General features: G+C 48.5%; 1 protein-coding gene across 4 annotated transcripts in view; it reads right to left on the reverse strand.

Annotated features, from left to right (window-relative positions):
• Positions 1-11,269: 11,269 nt before the first annotated feature.
• LOC104909911 (maestro heat-like repeat-containing protein family member 2B) overlaps positions 11,270-17,523 on the reverse strand; it is a 30,099-nt gene continuing 23,845 nt past the window's right edge. For 2 of the 4 annotated variants that reach the window (XM_085217754.1, XM_085217752.1), the window contains 18 exons: positions 17,346-17,505; positions 17,178-17,218; positions 16,867-17,008; positions 16,458-16,510; positions 16,157-16,264; positions 15,761-15,880; positions 15,443-15,565; positions 15,153-15,308; positions 14,810-14,932; positions 14,348-14,427; positions 13,803-13,938; positions 13,590-13,682; positions 13,115-13,210; positions 12,823-12,946; positions 12,508-12,617; positions 11,903-12,055; positions 11,515-11,678; positions 11,270-11,360 (listed from right to left, as the gene is read on the reverse strand). In XM_085217754.1, the coding sequence (XP_085073880.1) occupies positions 11,309-11,360; positions 11,515-11,678; positions 11,903-12,055; positions 12,508-12,617; positions 12,823-12,946; positions 13,115-13,210; positions 13,590-13,682; positions 13,803-13,938; positions 14,348-14,427; positions 14,810-14,932; positions 15,153-15,308; positions 15,443-15,565; positions 15,761-15,880; positions 16,157-16,264; positions 16,458-16,510; positions 16,867-17,008; positions 17,178-17,218; positions 17,346-17,505 (2,034 nt within the window). In that variant the 3' untranslated portion in view covers positions 11,270-11,308. Of the gene's footprint in view, positions 11,361-11,514; positions 11,679-11,902; positions 12,056-12,507; positions 12,618-12,822; positions 12,947-13,114; positions 13,211-13,589; positions 13,683-13,802; positions 13,939-14,347; positions 14,428-14,809; positions 14,933-15,152; positions 15,309-15,442; positions 15,566-15,760; positions 15,881-16,156; positions 16,265-16,457; positions 16,511-16,866; positions 17,009-17,177; positions 17,219-17,345; positions 17,506-17,523 lie in introns of those variants that run through there. The other 2 variants (XM_085217755.1, XR_014881509.1) reach the window with 2 other exon arrangements.

Here is a 17,523-nt window from a genome sequence, read left to right on the forward strand (position 1 = left end):
GTCTGACACCCAGAACAACAGATCCCCTCCATTTTGCTGCTGTTGAGCCTCAGTCTTGTTCTCCTCACTAAGCAACAGTAGTGCAGGTCTGATTTAATGCCATGGAAACTATTTTCCTGAGGTCTCCCCCAGTGTTTGGAACAGTTTGTTGTACAACACACTAGCGCTAATTGCTGGCAAACAAAATTACTTTGAGCATCAAAAAAATAATCGAATTTGAGAGGATAATTAAGAGTCAGAATGCTCAAGAGAAAACCTTACTTTTTATTTTCATTTTTGGTGGAGATAAAAAGTAGAGAGGAGATCTTCCTATGTCTTTTAATTATGAAATAAAGTTAGAAATGAGACCTTAAAGGATGCTGTTAAAATAAAAGACAAAAAGGCAAAGAAAATTGAAAAAAGTATTTTTCTTGGCAGAAATCAAAAAAACTAAATGCAAGAGTTTCACTTCAGAAAAACTAGATTAATGGAGTGAGGTTACCTGGAGGAAGCAATGTGTAATTTCTCCATTTTTTTGGTAATGAAAATAGGTCTCTTGTATTTGCCCATTGGTAGAAATGGTTAACACATACTGGGAAACTGCTGTACATCAAAATCTGCAATGCCCTATAAATCAAAGTATGGCACAAACGTGAAAAGCATGTAAGGGGTTAAGATTTCTTTTGTGAGGAAAGAGTAACTGTGAAGAAGTTCTGCTCCTCTGGACAATACATGCCATCACCTACACAGAGGTAGGACCGGAATGCTTGAAAAAAATTGTTGTAATGATTCTCTCAATTTTTCCCTTCCTTTTAGACAAGTGGCAGCGTTTACATTCCACACTTGATGTTAAAGTTCTGTTTAGTAAATATGGCAAACTACTGATGATCCAAACATGCACCCTAGAGTGCTGAGGGAGTTGGCGGATGTGGTTGCCAAGCCACTCTCCATCATTCTTCTGCAGTCCTGCCTACCTGGGGATGTCCTGGTGGACTGGAGACTGGCAAATGTGACTCCCATCTTCAAAAAGGGCCAGAAGGATGATCCTGGTAGCTACAGACCTATCAGTCTCATCTCGGTGCGCAGGAAGGTTACAGAACGGATAATCTTGGGAGCCATCATGGACCAGTTAAAGGTCAACCAAAGGATCAATCCCAGTCAGCATGGGTTTACGAAAGGTGGATCCTGTCTGATAAACCTGATTTCATTCTATGACAAGGTGACCCGCTTGGTGGATGAAGTTAAGGCTGCCGATGTGGTCTATCTGGACTTCAGTAAAGCCTTTGACACTGTCCCCCACAATATTCTCATGGAGAAGCTGGCTGCCCACTTTTTGGATGGGCATATGCTCTGCTGGGTGAAACACTGGCTGGATAGCCAGGCCCAAATTGTTGTGTTCATTGGAGTTAAATCCAGTTGGCAGCTGGTCATGAGCGGTGTTCCCTAGGGCTCGGTACTGGGGCTGCTTCTATTTAATGTCTTTATTAGCAATCTTGATGAGGGGACTGAGTGCATTCTCAGTAAGTTTGTAGATGACACCAAGTTGGGGGAGAGTGTTGATCTGCCTGAGGGGAGAAAGGCACAGAGGAATCTGGACAGACTGGAACAAAGGGACAAGATTAACTGTATGAGTTTCAATATGACCAAGCATTGGGTCTTGTGTTTTGGTCACAACAAACCCAGGCAACCCTACAGGCTTGGGGAGGAGTGGCTGGAAAGCTGCCTAATGAAAAGGGACCTTGATGTACTAATGGACAGTCAGCTGAATATGAGCCAGCAGTGTGCCCAGGTGGCCAAGAAGGCCAGTGATATCCTGGCTTGTATCAGAAATGGTGTGGTGAGCAGGACTAGGGAAGTCATCCTGTCCCTGTACTCAGTGTTGGTGAGGCCTCACCTTGAATACTGTGTTCAGTTTTGGGCACCTCAGTACAGAAAGGACATTGAGGTGCTGGAGCAGGTCCAAAGAATGGCAACAAGGCTTGCGAAGGGCTTGGAGCAAATGCCCTACGAGGAGAGACTGAAGGAACTGGGGCTGTTTAGCCTGGGGAAAAGGAGGCTGAGGGATGACTTTATTGCTCTCTTCCAATATCTGAAAGGTGCCTACAGCGAAAGCGGGGTTGGTCTTTTCTCACTGGTGACTGGTGAGGGCGAGGGGAAATTGCCTCAAGTTGTGCCAGGGTAAGTTTAGTTTGGATATCAGGAAAATCTTCTTTACAGAAAGGATTGTTAAGCACTTGAATAGGGTCCCCAGAGAAGTTGTTGAGTCACCATCCCTGGATGTGTTTAAAAACCATTTGGATCTGGTGCTCAGGGACATAATTTTGTGAAGGGTTGTTAGTTAGGATAGTATGGTTAGGTTGTAGTTGGACTCGATGATCTTTAAGGTCTTTTCCAACCTGAGCAATTCTATGATTCTATCACAATGAGAGATCTGGAGAAGCTGAGTGGATGGGCTGAGTCCAATCACAAGACATTCAAGAAGGCTAAGTGCCAGATGCTGCACTTGGGTCACAACAACCCAGTGCTTTGGTACAGGCTGGAGGAAAAGTAACTGGAAAGCTGCTCAGCAAAAAAAGGCCTGAAGTGCTAGTTGACAACTGGCTTAACATGAGCTTACAGTGTGCCCGGGTGACCATGAAAGCCATGGGAATCTGTCTTGTATCAGAAAGTGTAGCCAGCAAGACTAGGGAAGTGACTGTCACTCTGTACATGGCATTGGTGATACCACCTTTCAAATATTGTGTCCAGTTTTGGGCCCTTCACTATGACAAGGATACTGAGATGCTTGAGTATGCACAGAGGAGAGCAGCAAATCTGGTGAAGAGACCAGAAAAAAAGGATTATGAGAAGTCACTGAGGGAATGGGGCTGTTTGTTCTGGAGAACAGGTGGCTGAAGGGAGAGCTCATTGCTCTCTGTTACTACCTGAAATAATGCTGCAATGATGAGGGTGATGGTCTTTTCTCTCAGGTGACAAGTGATATGATGTGAGGAAATGGCCTCAAGTTGCTCCAGGGGAGGTCTAAGTTGGATATTAAGAAGCATGGAGAGGCTAGTCATGCATTGAAATGGACTGTCCAGGAAAGTGGTGGAGTACCTATGCCTAGACTTACATAAGAAATTCCTGGATGTGGCACTGAGGGACATGGTTTAGTGATAGGACTTTGTAGGTCTGGTTGATGGTTTGACTTAGTGATCTTGAAGGTCTTTTCCAACCTAAATAATCCTATGATTATCTTCCAGTGGCGTGTGGGAGCACCAAAGATGAGACATAAGGATTTACCAAACAAGAGGATAAATGAGAAAAAAAAAAAAACAACTTCACCAATCCTTCCCCACATCAGAATTATGACATCTTTGCATGGGAATGAATTGGGTTGGTTTTTTTTGCTGGCTTTGCCTTTTCTCTGTTTGGGTTAATTGCACTAGTAGGGATTGCTGACTGATTTGACACTTCTTCTCTTCCTTATGATAAGATTCCGAGGGGCTGCAAAAGAGAATTTCCCCAACCAAGTCTGTGGTAAGGCCTTTTATGATTTATTGAACTATGCTTCAGCACAGGTTACCAGCTGTGAGAACACAGACTGAGCCCATCTATGCAAAAAAAAGAAAGATTCATTTTATGGCATAAGAAACTCAAGGGCCAGTATAATTTGTCATCAATCACTGTTGATTTAAACAGAGAAATAAAAGATTTGGGGAAAGTTAAATAAAAGACTTTAAGGGAAAAGGTAGGTCCTTTGGGAAAGCTGTTGCACAGACTTCTGTATCTATTGCCAGTTTGGCTGGAGAAGATTTTTTGACAGAAAACTGGAACATGTTTGGGGAGAAAAAAGTAATCTTAAGAATATGGCAGTGAGAACTGTATTTGCTAACCAACAATTTCCAGAATGTTTTGACGGCAAGATTTTTCAATGCTGTCTAAATCACGGCATTCTGAGGTTCAAAAATGCCTGTGGCAAATGATGTTCGCTGTAATAAGTACTCAATGTCAGAGCTAATTAAAATACTTTTTTAGAAATTGAATACATCAGTATAGATTTAAGTCCACATGCTTAGAAAATCTCATCAGTCTACATTTATGTAGAATTTAATTCTACCACTCTTAGTGATGAGGAGTAGTAGCTGAAGACATGAGTGATCTTACTAAATAAATTCTACTTTCAATATAAGTTAGACTCAGGATCAGGTCCAAAGTTATTACAAAAGGTGTATCAACAAATATTTATTAAAGCAGAAGAGCATACATAGGAGCATCCGAAGTGTGTTGTATATTTGAAAACTGACATGCAAGGCGAATGAAAATAAATCTAATCCAAGCCCAAAGGCAAAACTGGCATTCTTATTGCTACAACAAAAGCAATGACTAACAACCTTCTATTCTGTTTCTACATTTCTAGAACATATATTTCTAAAAGCTTGGCATCACTGCACTGCTTACAAAATACTAAAAACAGAACTAGCCAAGCAACACGTTTTGCTGGGTTTTTCTTCTTTTTTTCTCTCTCTCTGTATTAGTGATTAAATAAACCTACATCAGAGACTCTGCTAACTTGTAATCCTAGGTATGTTACCAGGCAACCATTATATGCAACTACACCTAACTTTCTCTTCCATTCAGTGTTCTAATAGAAGTGGAAACTTTCTGTTGCTAAATAGATCTTATCCATAAAATTTGCAGAGAACCAAAATTCTGGTTATCCTTTCCTGAACACATTGCTCGTTGGTGTGCACAATGGTTAACACACAATAAATGAATGTACTTGTATATATGCTTCAAGTAAGGCTAGACTTGTTTATCATTTAGAAGACAGTAACAGTGTCAACAATTGCAATGTGAGTAAAAAATGTATGTGATTTGGATGACTATAACTAAGAATTTATTGCAGGATTTATCTATCTTCAATGCAATGCAATTACGAAGCGGTAAATTAGTGTGTAGCTTTTCTGAGGTATCACTGAAAGATGCCTCTTTAACATTCAGATAATGGAATTTACAGAATAATGTTTTCTGTACTTTTTGTTAAGGCAGACATTGTGTACCAATGAATTCTGAATTTGTTGGAACAAGACCAAGAGTATGCTGAAGAAATTGCGAGAGTGCAACTACTAATGGTAGAAGTAATAGTGACTAAGTGGTGGCTAACATTTTGCCAAAGCAAGGGCTTCTACATGAAAAGAGAAACCTTGCTTCCAAATAAATAAACAAATAAATAAATAAATCCATGCAGTTAATGACATGTCATCCCAAGTTTCTACAGATAATAAAAGCTCTAAAATTTAGAGCAGAAAACACAAAAATCATTTCAGCTAGGTTTGGCTGTGAGGAGACTTAAGTCAGATTAGAAGATGAGATGTAAGAAAATTCTATGTACGCTATCCATCAAAATGGCAGCAGCGACAACTTGAAACCACTGTGTAATTAGCAGCTACCAGCGCAACCTTCCTGATAGATTCCTGGCTTGTGATAAATCCAGCATAAGTAAAGAAACTCCACCTATGCTGGGCAAAAGATCTCTTAAGAGGAAAGCAGCAGTTCTGTAACTCAGGCCTTCTGAAATGAGCATTTTCTGCTGAAATGTCTCCTGTTTCTCTGCTACTAGGAATGCTTTACTATCTTAACTGAGGATTAAAGAAGTTTTAAAATTAAAAGTGAATACAGTTTTTCATATGGTTCACGCACTTTTACAAACCTATTAGAGTGATCTCAGTGCTACATCAGCTGCTCCTCTTGAGTGTTCCCCAGTGCTTGGAAGGGTCAGTGGGATTTTAGGAAACCAGAGATGTTCAGAGCAATGAACAGCAGCAGGCAGGGCATGCAGAGTGCACTCTGTAGCAAGGAATAGCAACGAAATAAGCAGAGAACTTATGCAAGCTTAGCAAAACACTTGCAAAGAGCTAGCAATGACTTGAGAGGCCAGTAAACTTATGTCAGTGGAACAGGAAGAGGGAGATAAATGAATGACACTGCACACTTCGAGGCCAACCTGCTTTAAGGGATGTTTAAATTCCAGGGTATTTTGAGCAACAAAGAACAAAACTCGTCTTATTCTCTGAAGAAATTACACATAAAAAAAAAACAGGAATCACTCAGCGCTCAAACTTAGTATTTTTTTAAACTGTCAATATAGTACCGTTTTTTCTTTGTTAGTACATCTGTTAAGTGAAAGGGCTCCTCACACAGACCTGAGAAAAAGGGACCATTCACAGGCTGTGTTCAGCTAGGGTGCAAGAGGGTCCTCTGAGAAGCAGAGCTCTGTTGCTACCTTGAGCTGAGAGATCTGCTGAATGAAAAAAAATCATTTTGACAAAAAAAGGAAAAACCACAAAACTGGCATCAGGAAAAACACTGCAGGGAAGAAAAGTGGGGAAAAAAATGAAAAATGGGAGAAGATATGTTTCTACAGAAAAAGAACAGAAGGTGGAACAGGTTGCTCCAAGAATGCATCCCTGGAGGCATTCAAGGCCAGGCTGGGATGTGGCTCTGGACAACCTGGTCTAGTGGTTGGCAACCCTGCACATAGCAGGGGGGTTGAAACTAGATGATCTTTGAGGTCCTTTTCAATCCAGGCCATTCTATGATTCTATGATCTTGAAGGGAAGTGGGAGGCAAATGGATGAGGCCAGGCTCATCTCGATGGTGTGTAGCATAGCACAAAGAGTAATGCCTAAAACTTGTACATAGGAAGTTCCTTTCTAACATGCAGGACTTTTTTATGGTAAGGGTGATGGAGCACTGGAACAGGTTGCCCAGTTTCCTCCTATGGAGATATTCAAGGCCCATCTGGACACCTAGCTATGCAACCTGTCGTAGAGTTCCTGCTCTAGTAGAGGAGTTGGACTCAATGATCTCTTGAGGTCTTTTCCAGCCCGTGTTTCTGTGATTTCCCCATTTCCCTTTGCCTGCAGTCACCCACAGTCCCCTGGTGCATTTCAGCAAGCGCCAACTGGAATGGAAGCTGGTAACTGGCAGCCAACTGCATCGTCTCCCTCCTTCTGGTTTACAAGTTTTGTCTCTCTGGCACCGAGGGCCCCTTTTGACAGAGTGGGCTGTCCCTGTGCTAAGAGGCAGTCCTTCTCCTCTGGCAGCTACAGAGTACCACAGCCCTTGCTCAGCTTCAGGCAGTGTCCTGGCACAGCTCTGAAATAGACATGGGTAGGAAAGTTCTGTGCTGCAGAACACTGTGGCAAGCCTTTCGTATCGTGATGGGGCTGTCACTTGCTGCCATTCCCCTCTGGCAATACCGCGCAGTTCTGTTTGGATCATGACAAAATCTCTGGGGCTGCTTGTTCTCCTGGTACAGGGCAACATCCAGCACCCACAAGCAGCGAGCATTGCTCACTGGCCTCTCTCCTGGTATAACAGCACCTGTCTGCCTACTACTGCTGCTAAGACCTTCCTTTTGCCTTGGAAAAGAGATTGCCTCTGACAAATCCATCCTGTGCAATTAGCACGTGATTCTTGTGGTTCCTCTCTCATACAAACTCAGAATCATAGAGGTTGGAAGGAAACTCAGGAGGTCATTGAGACCAACCCATCCTGCTAAAAGCAAGTTCCCTACGGGAGGTTGAGCAGAGTAGTTTCCTGGATCACCCCCCTTGAGCTGCTGACCACACTCTTTTTAACACGCCAGGATACCATTGGCCTTCTTGGCTGCAAGGGCACACTGCAGCTGGCTCATGGCCAGCCTGCTGTACACCCAGGTCCTTCTCTGCAGAGCTCCTTTCCTGAAGGTCAGCCCCTAGCGCAAAAGATATGCAGCTGTGCTTTCTCTTTTGATACAGGAATTAGAGAATAGGTCTCAGGATTGCCAAAAATTCATCAATTTTTTTCACTTTCTTTGCGGCTCCATTTTCCGTTGACATTAGTGGCCAATTTTCAAATGGAACATGTAGAGCTGCAATCTGAAGTCTGATCTCTTTATTAAACAATAAAAAATAAAAAATTTAAACAAGTTTTGTTACTTATTATAGCATGTGATGCATTTTCTAAGGGTGCTCCGAAAGTAACGCCTGTCATTGTATAGAGTTGGTCCATGACATCGGCGGCGGCTGTTGGTGGTGTGGCAGTAGGGGTTGAACCTTCCCACCAATATTCCATGACATGTTATTGTTGTGTAATAGATGGCAGCAGAGGGGCAGTCTGACACAATGGATCTGACATGGAAGTGCAGATGAAGCAGAGGTGTGTCACTTTTCTGTGGAAAAGATGTCACCCACTGACACTCATTGACACACACAGAACATTGAAGAAGACCAAGCAGTGGATGTGAGCACAGTGAGGCGGTGGGCAGTGGCAACAGCAACAGTAGGTCACCTTCACTGGTGCAGATTGTTACAAGCATGGCATGCAGGCTCTTCTTCATCACTGGTGAAAAGGCATAGCTCACGGTGGTGACACTTTTGCAGCTGAGAATGTGAAGAGGTTTCAAGAGGGATTACAGCTTTACCGTGTGGAACTGATTTCAAAGTGAGCTGAAGTGGGATTTCTTTCCAAAAGTCTGACAGCCTGTATCTGGATGGCACAGATGCTGGCATTAAGGGATTGCATGGCCCTGGGCAGCTGGGAGCAAGTCTGAGCCTTGCTGACACTGGGCACATGCACTCGCATAAACAAGTGTGCGTGTGCGCATGCATGCAGACACACACACAAACACACATACACACGACTGCCATGGTGACAGAAGATACGGAGAAGGCAGTATTACTGAATGCCTTCTCTGTCTGTCTATACTGCTGGAGGCTGTCCTGAGGACCTCTGTACCCATGAGGCCCCAGAAGAAGTCAGGATCAAGAAGGAGTTTGATGAGGTTAAGGAGCCTCAGTTGATGAGGTTAAGGAGCAATTAGACAATCTGGACATCCATAAATCCATTGATCCTGATGGGATGCACCTGTGGGTGCCAAGGGAGCTGGCAGAAGTCATTGCTGGGCCATTCTCCATTATCTTTGGTAAACTGTGGGGAACGAGAGAGGTGCTTGAGGACTGGAGGAAAACAAATGTCACTCCAGTCTTCAGAAAGGGCAAGAAGAAGGACCTGGGTAACTATAGACTGATTAGCCTCAACTCTATCCCTGGAAAGGGGATGGAAAAACTTATCCTTGGCGCTGCCTCTCAGCATCTCATGGCTAAGAAGGTCTTTAGGGGCAGTCAACGTGGCTTCACCAAGGGGAAGTCATGCTTGGCCAACCTGATAGCCTTTTATGAAGATGTAACCAGGTGGATAGAAGATGGTAAAGCAGTGGATGTGGACTATCTTGATTTTAGTAGAGCATTTGACAGTGTCTCCCACAGCATCCTCACAGCTAAACTGAGGAAGTGACGTGTGGAAATCAAACTCTATAGCCAGATTAAGGATATAGAGCAGTGTGGATATGTATACATTCCAGCGGTGTGCATACACTGGGTGCAAGGGGGATAGATCCGCCTAACTTGCACACCGTCAGGAAAAAGCGTGCTACAGATATAGGCTGAACGTATAAATATAAAATGAATATATAATCTATTGTTTCCAGGAATTTGGATACATATTCATTAGATTTCCGAGAACCCATCAGCATGCAGATCCTCCCTCTCATGCATGCGTAGTGAGTCGTGGGGGTCTCCTCCTGGTAGTCATGGGATAAAGAAACATAGTCTTCCTCATGAAGGCTCCTAGTCTACCTCGCTGTAAACTTCTCACCCTGCGGGAGTGGTAGCAACCGATCCAGTTCTAGCCTGCCCTGAGGACATCTTATCACCATCCTGCAAGATGGCCTTGGGCTGCTCTCAAACTCTTATCTTTCTGTTCTCTACCCCCTCATTGTCTCAGTCCCAATGTCTGCATTCCCCATTCTTCTAACAACCTCTACATATCTGCTTATGTAAACTACCTCTAACTATCTCTATCCCCAGTCCCTGTGAAGCCCTTTTCTCCTCTTTTACTGTGGGGTCCTTCTCTCATCCTTCAGAAGCATGGTCTGGACGACTCAATAGTAAGCTGGACTGTGAACCGGCTGAAGGAAAGAAGCCAGAGAGTTTGGTCAATGGGACAGATTGAGTCTAGTTAGAGGCCTGTATCTAGTGGAGTCTCTCAAGGGTTGGTACTGGGACCAGTACTATTCAATATATTCATCAATGACCTGCATGAAGGAGTAGAGTGCACTGTTAGCAAGCTTGCTGATGACACAAAACTGGAGGAGTGGCTGACATGCTAGAAGGCTGAGCTGCCACTTAGTGAGACCTAGACAGGCTGTAGAATTGGACGGGGAGAAATTTAATGAAATATAACAAGGGCAAGCATAGAGACTTGTATCTGGGTAAGAACAACCCCAGGTACCAGTATAGGTTGGGGACTGACCTGCTGGAGAGCAGCGTAGAGGAAAGGGACCTGGGGGTCCTGTTAGACAGCAAAGTGACCATGAGCCAGCACTGTGCCCTTGTGGCCAAGAAGGCCAATGGCATCTGGGGACATACTAGAAGGGACATGGTTAGTAGGTCAAAAGAGTTTCTCTTCCCCCTCTACTCTGCCCTGGTGACACCACACCTGGAGTATAATGTCTAGTTCTGGGCCGCTCCGTTCAAGAAGGACAGGCAATTGCTTGAGAGAGTCCAGCACCTAGCCATAAAGATGATGAAGGGACTGGAGCATCTCCCTTAAGAGAAAAGACTGAGGGAGCTGGGTCTCTTGGAGCTTGGAGGAGACTAAGAGGTGACCTCATTAATAATGTTTACAAATATGAAAACGGTGTGTGCCAGTAGAATGGAGCCAGGCTCTTCTCAGTGACATCCAGTGATAGGACAAGGGACAGTGGGTGAAATCTGGAACATAGGAGGTTCCACAAAAATATGACAAAAAACGTCTTCATGGTGAGCATAACAGAACACGGGAACAGGCTGCCCAGAGAGGTTGTGGGATCTCCTTCTGTGGAGACATTCAAAACCTGCCTGGATGCATTCCTGTATGACTTAATCCGCTAAGGCAGGGGGACTAGATCTTTTGAGGTTCCTTCCAATCCCTGACATTCGGTGATTCTGTGATTCTGTAACTGCTATGGAGAACTTAGAGACTTAGTAAAAAAAAATACTCCTTTCAATTCTTAGCCACAATTCAAGCATTTAATTTTTTAAAATAAATAATTCTCTTTTTTAGCTCATTTGTTCTTTTCTTTTTTCTTCCCTTTTCTTTCTTTTCTTCCCTTTTTCTTCTCTCCATTTCTCTCCTCTCCTCTCCTCTTTCCTTCATTTTCTTTCCCTCCTCCCCACTCCTCCCCTCCCCTCCCCTCCCCTCCCCTCCCCTCCCCTCTCCTCCCCTCCCCTCCTTCTCCTTCTCGGCTTTGCTTCACTTTCTTCTAACAGCTCCACCGCTGAAGACAAAACTCTCTGATTTTCCTCCACGTCTCACTAGGGAAAGAAAAGTCTCAAGTCGTGACTGGGTAATTTTCACCTCAAGCACACTTTGAGAGGAAAAAAGAAAAGCTACTTCCTCCCAGGATCCCCCTGGCAGAGCAAGCTACAACTGTGACCGCAGCAACAGCAAAGGCAGGAGTGCCGATACCTGTCTGTGGGCTCAAGCAGCCGGGATAAGTTGTCAATCGCGACCTCCGTGTGACAGCGGGTGAGGATGACCACCGCCTGGCACACGAAGGGCATGAACATGCTCTGCTGTGTGGATGGTGTGGATGATGTGCAGCTCCGCAGGACGTAGAGGATCAGTGGCACCTGAAAGAAGAAGGGGAGAAAGAACAATTTGCAGGGAGTGACCATGGACGTTCAGCACATGAGCAGTGCCTGCTCCCTTGACGTGCTGCCAAGGCCTAAGACTAAATTTCACACCAGTGACCTTGTCCAAGCCATGGCTCTGTGCTCAGACTGTGTCTTTAGCACAAGAGGCAAACGGCACAAGGCGTAGAGCAACAAATCCAAGACACATGGAAGTCTCTTACGTCTCGATGGATGTCCGTTCTGTACGTCATCAGAAAGGTGATCATCCACTTCCCAGCGGCACGCACACGCATTCCTTTGGCCTTTCGGAAGCTCTCCCTGATGGCCATCAAGAAGTCGATGGTGCGTTCCAGGGGGAAGTTTCTGCACACCATCTGCAGAGAAATGAGAAGCAGGAGAGATCCCATCACTGCTCTGCAGCAGCTCTTCAAAACATAAAGCAATCTTGAGGGCATTGTTAGTTCAGCAGCTTGCCGGTCATTCAGGCAGCAATCACAATGCTCCTGCTGTCCGTGCCCTGCTATTTATACAGAAGGTGGTTGAGCCTTCCCTCAGCTTCTCCACCCATGGTATTTTCTTACGTGCAAAGCCTACCTCCCAGCAGCCACAGTCACACACACACACACAAACGCACATCATAGAGTCAGCTCCTTGCACTGGTCACCTGAAGGCCAGACATAGCTCAGAGCCTCCTGCCACTTGCTGGAGAAAAGTGGTGTCGGGTTGACTGCTCATTCTGGAAATGGTGTGAGAGGCTGTGGGGAGCACAGGGATGTGCAGAAGCCTACGCACTGAGATCCTACCACCCCTTTTTGGGTCCACTTACCCTTGCGATTTTGGACGAGGCCTGGAGCTGACAGACCGTGCTGCAGGCATGCAGCCCCTCACACAGGCTCCCAATGTCTTCTGTCTCGATTACTCGGTTGGTCACCTTGGCTGGAAAGAGCACAGGGAGAAAAGAGAGATAAGTAATGCTTCCGGAGATGGAATGGCTTTCCAGGGAGAAAGACAGAGGACAGAGTGGGGACGAGAAGAAAGATGTGCATGGTGCCTCTCCCTCCTGTAAACAGGACCCAGCCCGTGGGGTTCTGGTAGTGCTGTGGAGGAGAGCAGAGGGCCGGTGCACAGCCGCTCTACTTGCCTTGGATTCGGAGAAGGGAGCTCAGACAGGTGACAGCCAACTGGCGGGATGTGGCCATGGGGTCACATGTTAGAGGTGCCAGCAATCCCACCAGGGAGCCAAAGTGCTCGCAGGCATCTTCTCCCTGCAGGGATGAGAGGCAGGAACAAAGCCCCAGCTCTCCCTAGCTTTTCCCACCGGTGCCTTCCCCACATGGCAGGTTACACAGGACACACAGCAGGGGAAAGCTCGCCTTCCAGCTCAGGGGCAGTGGAGAGGGAGCAGGGGGCGTGCGGTGGGGCTCTTTACTCACTCGAAGCTCTTCACATGCAGCCAGCAGCTGGGAGCAGACCTGCAGGGCCCTCTTGTGCTCCCACACGTTGCCTGATGTCATTGATCTCCGCAGGACCTGAAACACAGCACCTGTCTCACTGCGGATATCTTTTCTTTCCCTTCCTGCCATCCCTCTCTCTGTCCCTCTTTTCCTGGCACTTTCCCTCAGGGCCTGCCCTGTGGCTCCATGTGGCCCCCCACCTCACTGAGCACCAGCACTGCTGCCCCTGCTCCCTGCAGATGCTCCTGTCTCCTAAGCCCTCAGCTGTGGCCTGCCGGGTCTGGCTCCTGCTTTTCCTCCTGCACGGCCCATTTCTCTGCCCATTTCTGAGTTTGCAATGAGCTGGCATGTCAGCAAGAGATTTCTCCCGCTCTGAACGTCCTCTCTGTCCCCAGATCTCTGTCCGCACTACCGACAGGCACCATGCTTTCTCCCTTGCCCCACATGTACTCACATGGATTATGTCCTGGAAGAAGTCACAGGTGGGCTCTGTCTCGAGCAGGACTGCCATCAGCCGGCCCAGAGCTTTCAAAGATGTTTGCAGAAGCTGGAAGCAGAGGAGGGGATTGAGTGAGGTGTGGCATCATGGCTGCTGCCAGACCATAGGTCATGTGTGCTGAGGTAGGGTTCTGACCGAGAGATGGCCGGGAAAGTTACGGCAGGTTACCTGAAGGTACCGAGCTGCTTGCTGTGACTTCCTAATCTTCAGCATCATCTCTGCTGAAGGGTGTGTCACAATGCTCTTGAAGCACAGAGCCAACATTTCACACATATCCTTGGTTCCTGGACAGGGCTTCAGCTTGCTGACAGGAGGAAAAGAGGAAGAGAAAGCAGAAAGAGCTTTTACCAGTGCTCTCCAGACTGGTTCAGACAAAACCTGAGTTTCTCCTAATCAACAGCTGCAAAGCCAACACCCCCAGCCCATGCTGCTCAGCACTGTCTTCAGTTCCAGCAGCGCCTGCCTCCTCCCCACAGGAGCAGTGAAGCACCTCCCGCTCTGAAGGGAAGGAGAGCCCAGGTCTCCCTTCTCTTCCCTGCCAGGAGACAGGAGCACCATGGCCTTTCTCCCTGCCCAGAACCTCAGCTCTGCAGGGCACAACAGCCCAGCCGTCTCTCCTGTAGATGAGGCTCCTCACCCCCCCCAGGTTTTCGGGAGCTACCCAAAAGGGGGACCACCATCCTGACTTACACCCCAGAGACTCCAGCCCTTACCTCAGCTGCTCCAGGGCCAGAATCACCTTGAGGGGCACTGGGGAGACAGGGATGCCCGAGTGATACTTCTTCAGCAAGTCCTGCAAGACCCAGAGAGACACTGTCAAAGTGGGCAGGGGGCATACAAGAGCTCCTCCTCCCAGCCCAGTGACAGACACAACTGCCACACACCAGCCCCATCACTCCCATGTTTCCCACGAAGGCATGGCAAGATGCAGCAGCTCCACAGGTGGTGGACCTAGCCTGCTGCCCAGCAGCTCCACAGCTGGTGGACCTAGCCTGCTGCCCAGCAGCTCCACAGCTGGTGGACCTAGCCTGCTGCCCAGCCACTGCCTGCCAGCACCCAAGGTCCCCACCAGCTGGAGATGTGTGGCTGAGGGAGACCTGTTTGCCTCCAGGAAAGCGAGCCTTGTGGCACAGCCCAAAACTGCACTGCAGACAGCCCTGGCTCTAAGCACTCACCATCAGGATCTCCAGCACTTTGCCCTTCAAGGCGGAGTTAAAGAAGGAGGAGTCACCCACAGCTTGGAAGGCAGAGCTGAAGTCGGTGATGCTCTGCACCAGTGCGAGCTTGTTCTGCAAGTCCTGAGGCCCAAGAGAGAAGAACATTCTTTGAACTGCAGGAAGGGCCAAGGGCTGCAAGGGGGACACGTGGGGGCAACACTAAGGGAAGGGCTTGGATCTGCATCTGGACACAAACTGTTCCCCGTGGGGCCTTTGAAAGAGAAGGCCCATCTCAGCATCCCCCCATGGGGAGGGGCTGCAGCTGGGCGCTCAGACACCCTGGCACGCTTTGAGCTCTCACCTGGCAGCTGCAGCTGTAGAGCAGCAGGATGTTGCCCACGATGTCTCCCTCCAGATGGGCGAGCAGTTCTTCCTTGGTTGCACACAGTGCTAAGCTGCCATGGGCGAGCATGAGAGCGCTGCGTGTGGCGTGAGCTCTCGTGCTGTCCAGCTCCATCTGTGTGGGGAGAAATGCCTTGAGACACTCGCCCAATGGCCCCAGTGCCCCACGATGCACTTGAGCTCCCCAGGTAGGAGCTGCTGTGAAAATAAGGCGGAAGAAAGCCAAGATGGAAACCCGTAATGCTTCACCTTCTTGTGCCTGGAAATCCTTGCATTTCGGCCTTTGCACAGCCTGGACGAAAACATGGTGAGTGTGTCCAAGACTGCACGGAAGTTGCTCTCAGCAGCATGGCTGAGAAGAGAGATCATTCCCTGCACAAAAGAACAAGGGGCAGCTGGCACAGGTCTGAACTTACCAGCACGGCCAACCACAGTAGCCAGGCCCGTCCTTGCCCGAGGGAAATGGCAGCAATGAGGAGATGGAAAGGGCTGGAGCAGGGCCGGAAGCCCTTTGTCCCAGGGACAGAGCGGGGACACTCCCAGAAGCTGGAGGAGAGAAGAGCTCACCTGGGCCTCAGATGGTTCCTCTGCATTTGCTTCCTGCAGGTGTTGCAGCAGCTTCTCTTGGACATGGAGGACTCCCTTACAAGCTCCCAGCACTGTCCCCAGAGCCTTGTACAGGAAGGACTGCATAGGAAGGGAAGGAAGAAGCTGAGATGTGGCAGCAGCCTGACCTGCTCAGAGAGAGCCAGGTGGGAAGGACCCACACTCCCTGGGAAAGGCTGAGAGCAGCTGCAAGGCTGAACTTTAGCCAGCCCCCGGGCAGTTTGCAGGAAAAGGCCTCCTGGGATGCACGGCCGGGGAAGCAGCAGGAGCAACCCACGTGGGCAGAGCACCACCTGCAGCCCCAGCCTCAGTTGGGCACCTGCAACTGCAACGCTGGGTAGAGCCGGGGGAACTCACCTTTTCTCCAGAGCTGCTGGGAGAGCTGCTCAGATACCGGCTCAGCTCACAGCTCAGGCCCTTGGTCCAAGCCTCATCCTCCATGGTTTCCAGTGACGCCCTCAGGAACTGTTGGAGAACAGGAGAAGCCAATGTTCCCTTGCCCTTTGTCTCTTCCCGCATTCCCAACTTGCTGCAGTCTTCTGGGGAGAGGTGTCTGGAAAAACAGTCCCCCTCCCTACTGCCCCCAGCTTTCCTCCTTGAGGGGCTCCTTGAGGCAGGCAAGCACTTCTCTGTACCGTGCCTCCTGGCAATGCTGTACCTTTAGCAGTCGGTGCTCCCACGCTGCAGAGTCTGGGAAGCTCTCTTCTTTCCCTGCACAGCAATAGGAAGCAAAAGAGCCTTGCTTGGGATCAAGCCACAGAAGAAGAGCTGCTGCAAACCTGGCTTGGCCTGGGCACTCGGCACTGCCAAGCTGGGACCTGCACCCCCTCCACAATGACTTGTCTCCCCCCACAAACACTGTCCCTGCAGGAACACAGAACTAACTGCTCCAAGACTGCTGTCTGAGGGGATGTGAAGGGCCCATCCGTGCCCTGGAATGGGCAGATTTCTGGGGGAAAGATCCCCGGGCCTCAGCGCTGTCTCCCTGGAATGGGAACAGCAGCAGAGCTGCATATTCACTCCACTCCTTCTCTGCCTCCACCTCTCCATCTCCACCAGCAATTTACCTTGGACACACTGCAGCAGCAGGGGGATCTCCGCATCCCACATGGCCCCCACAGCTCTGTGGATCCTGCTGTGGAGCTTTTGCATGAGCAGTAAGGCAGCGGCTTGGAGTTCGCTGCCTGCAACAGGGCTCCCTGCCACCACCTGAGCGAGAGCAAGGAGAAGCAGGGTCACTTCTGCAGCAAGAGCAGCAGCAGCTTCCCCCGGGAGGGAAGCAGCTTGGCTTTGCCTTGATGGGCAGGGAGCAGCCAACAGCTTTGACCATGGCCAAGCTGCTTCTTCCTCAGGGCTCGTGGCACTGGCCTCTACTCACCAACAGGCGCATCAGCAGTGTCTGAGGAGTCAGCCGTGGGCCTGCGGGGAGAAAGAAGTTCTGAGTAAGACTCCAAGGCACGCCATGCCCTCCCACACGCACCTCCGCTGTCCCTTCTGGGTGCTAACACAGGTCAGCAGAGCTCACTGGGGGAGTTTCTGCTCCTACCTTGAAACATGGAGCTGAGGAAATGGGGATCCAACTCTTCAATCTCCCGTGTTGTCAGGCCCTCTCTCTCAGCCAGTGCTTGGACGCAGCGGGAGACAGGGATCAGCATGCCCGTGTACTGGGCTGGCACCACAAAGAGCAGGAGCCGCGGCCACAGGAGCTGTAGGGAACAAGGCAG

Source organism: Meleagris gallopavo, chromosome 2 (assembly GCF_905368555.1).
Source record: "Meleagris gallopavo chromosome 2, MGAL_WU_HG_1.1, whole genome shotgun sequence".
In the NCBI taxonomy this organism is placed as follows: Eukaryota; Metazoa; Chordata; class Aves; order Galliformes; family Phasianidae; genus Meleagris; species Meleagris gallopavo.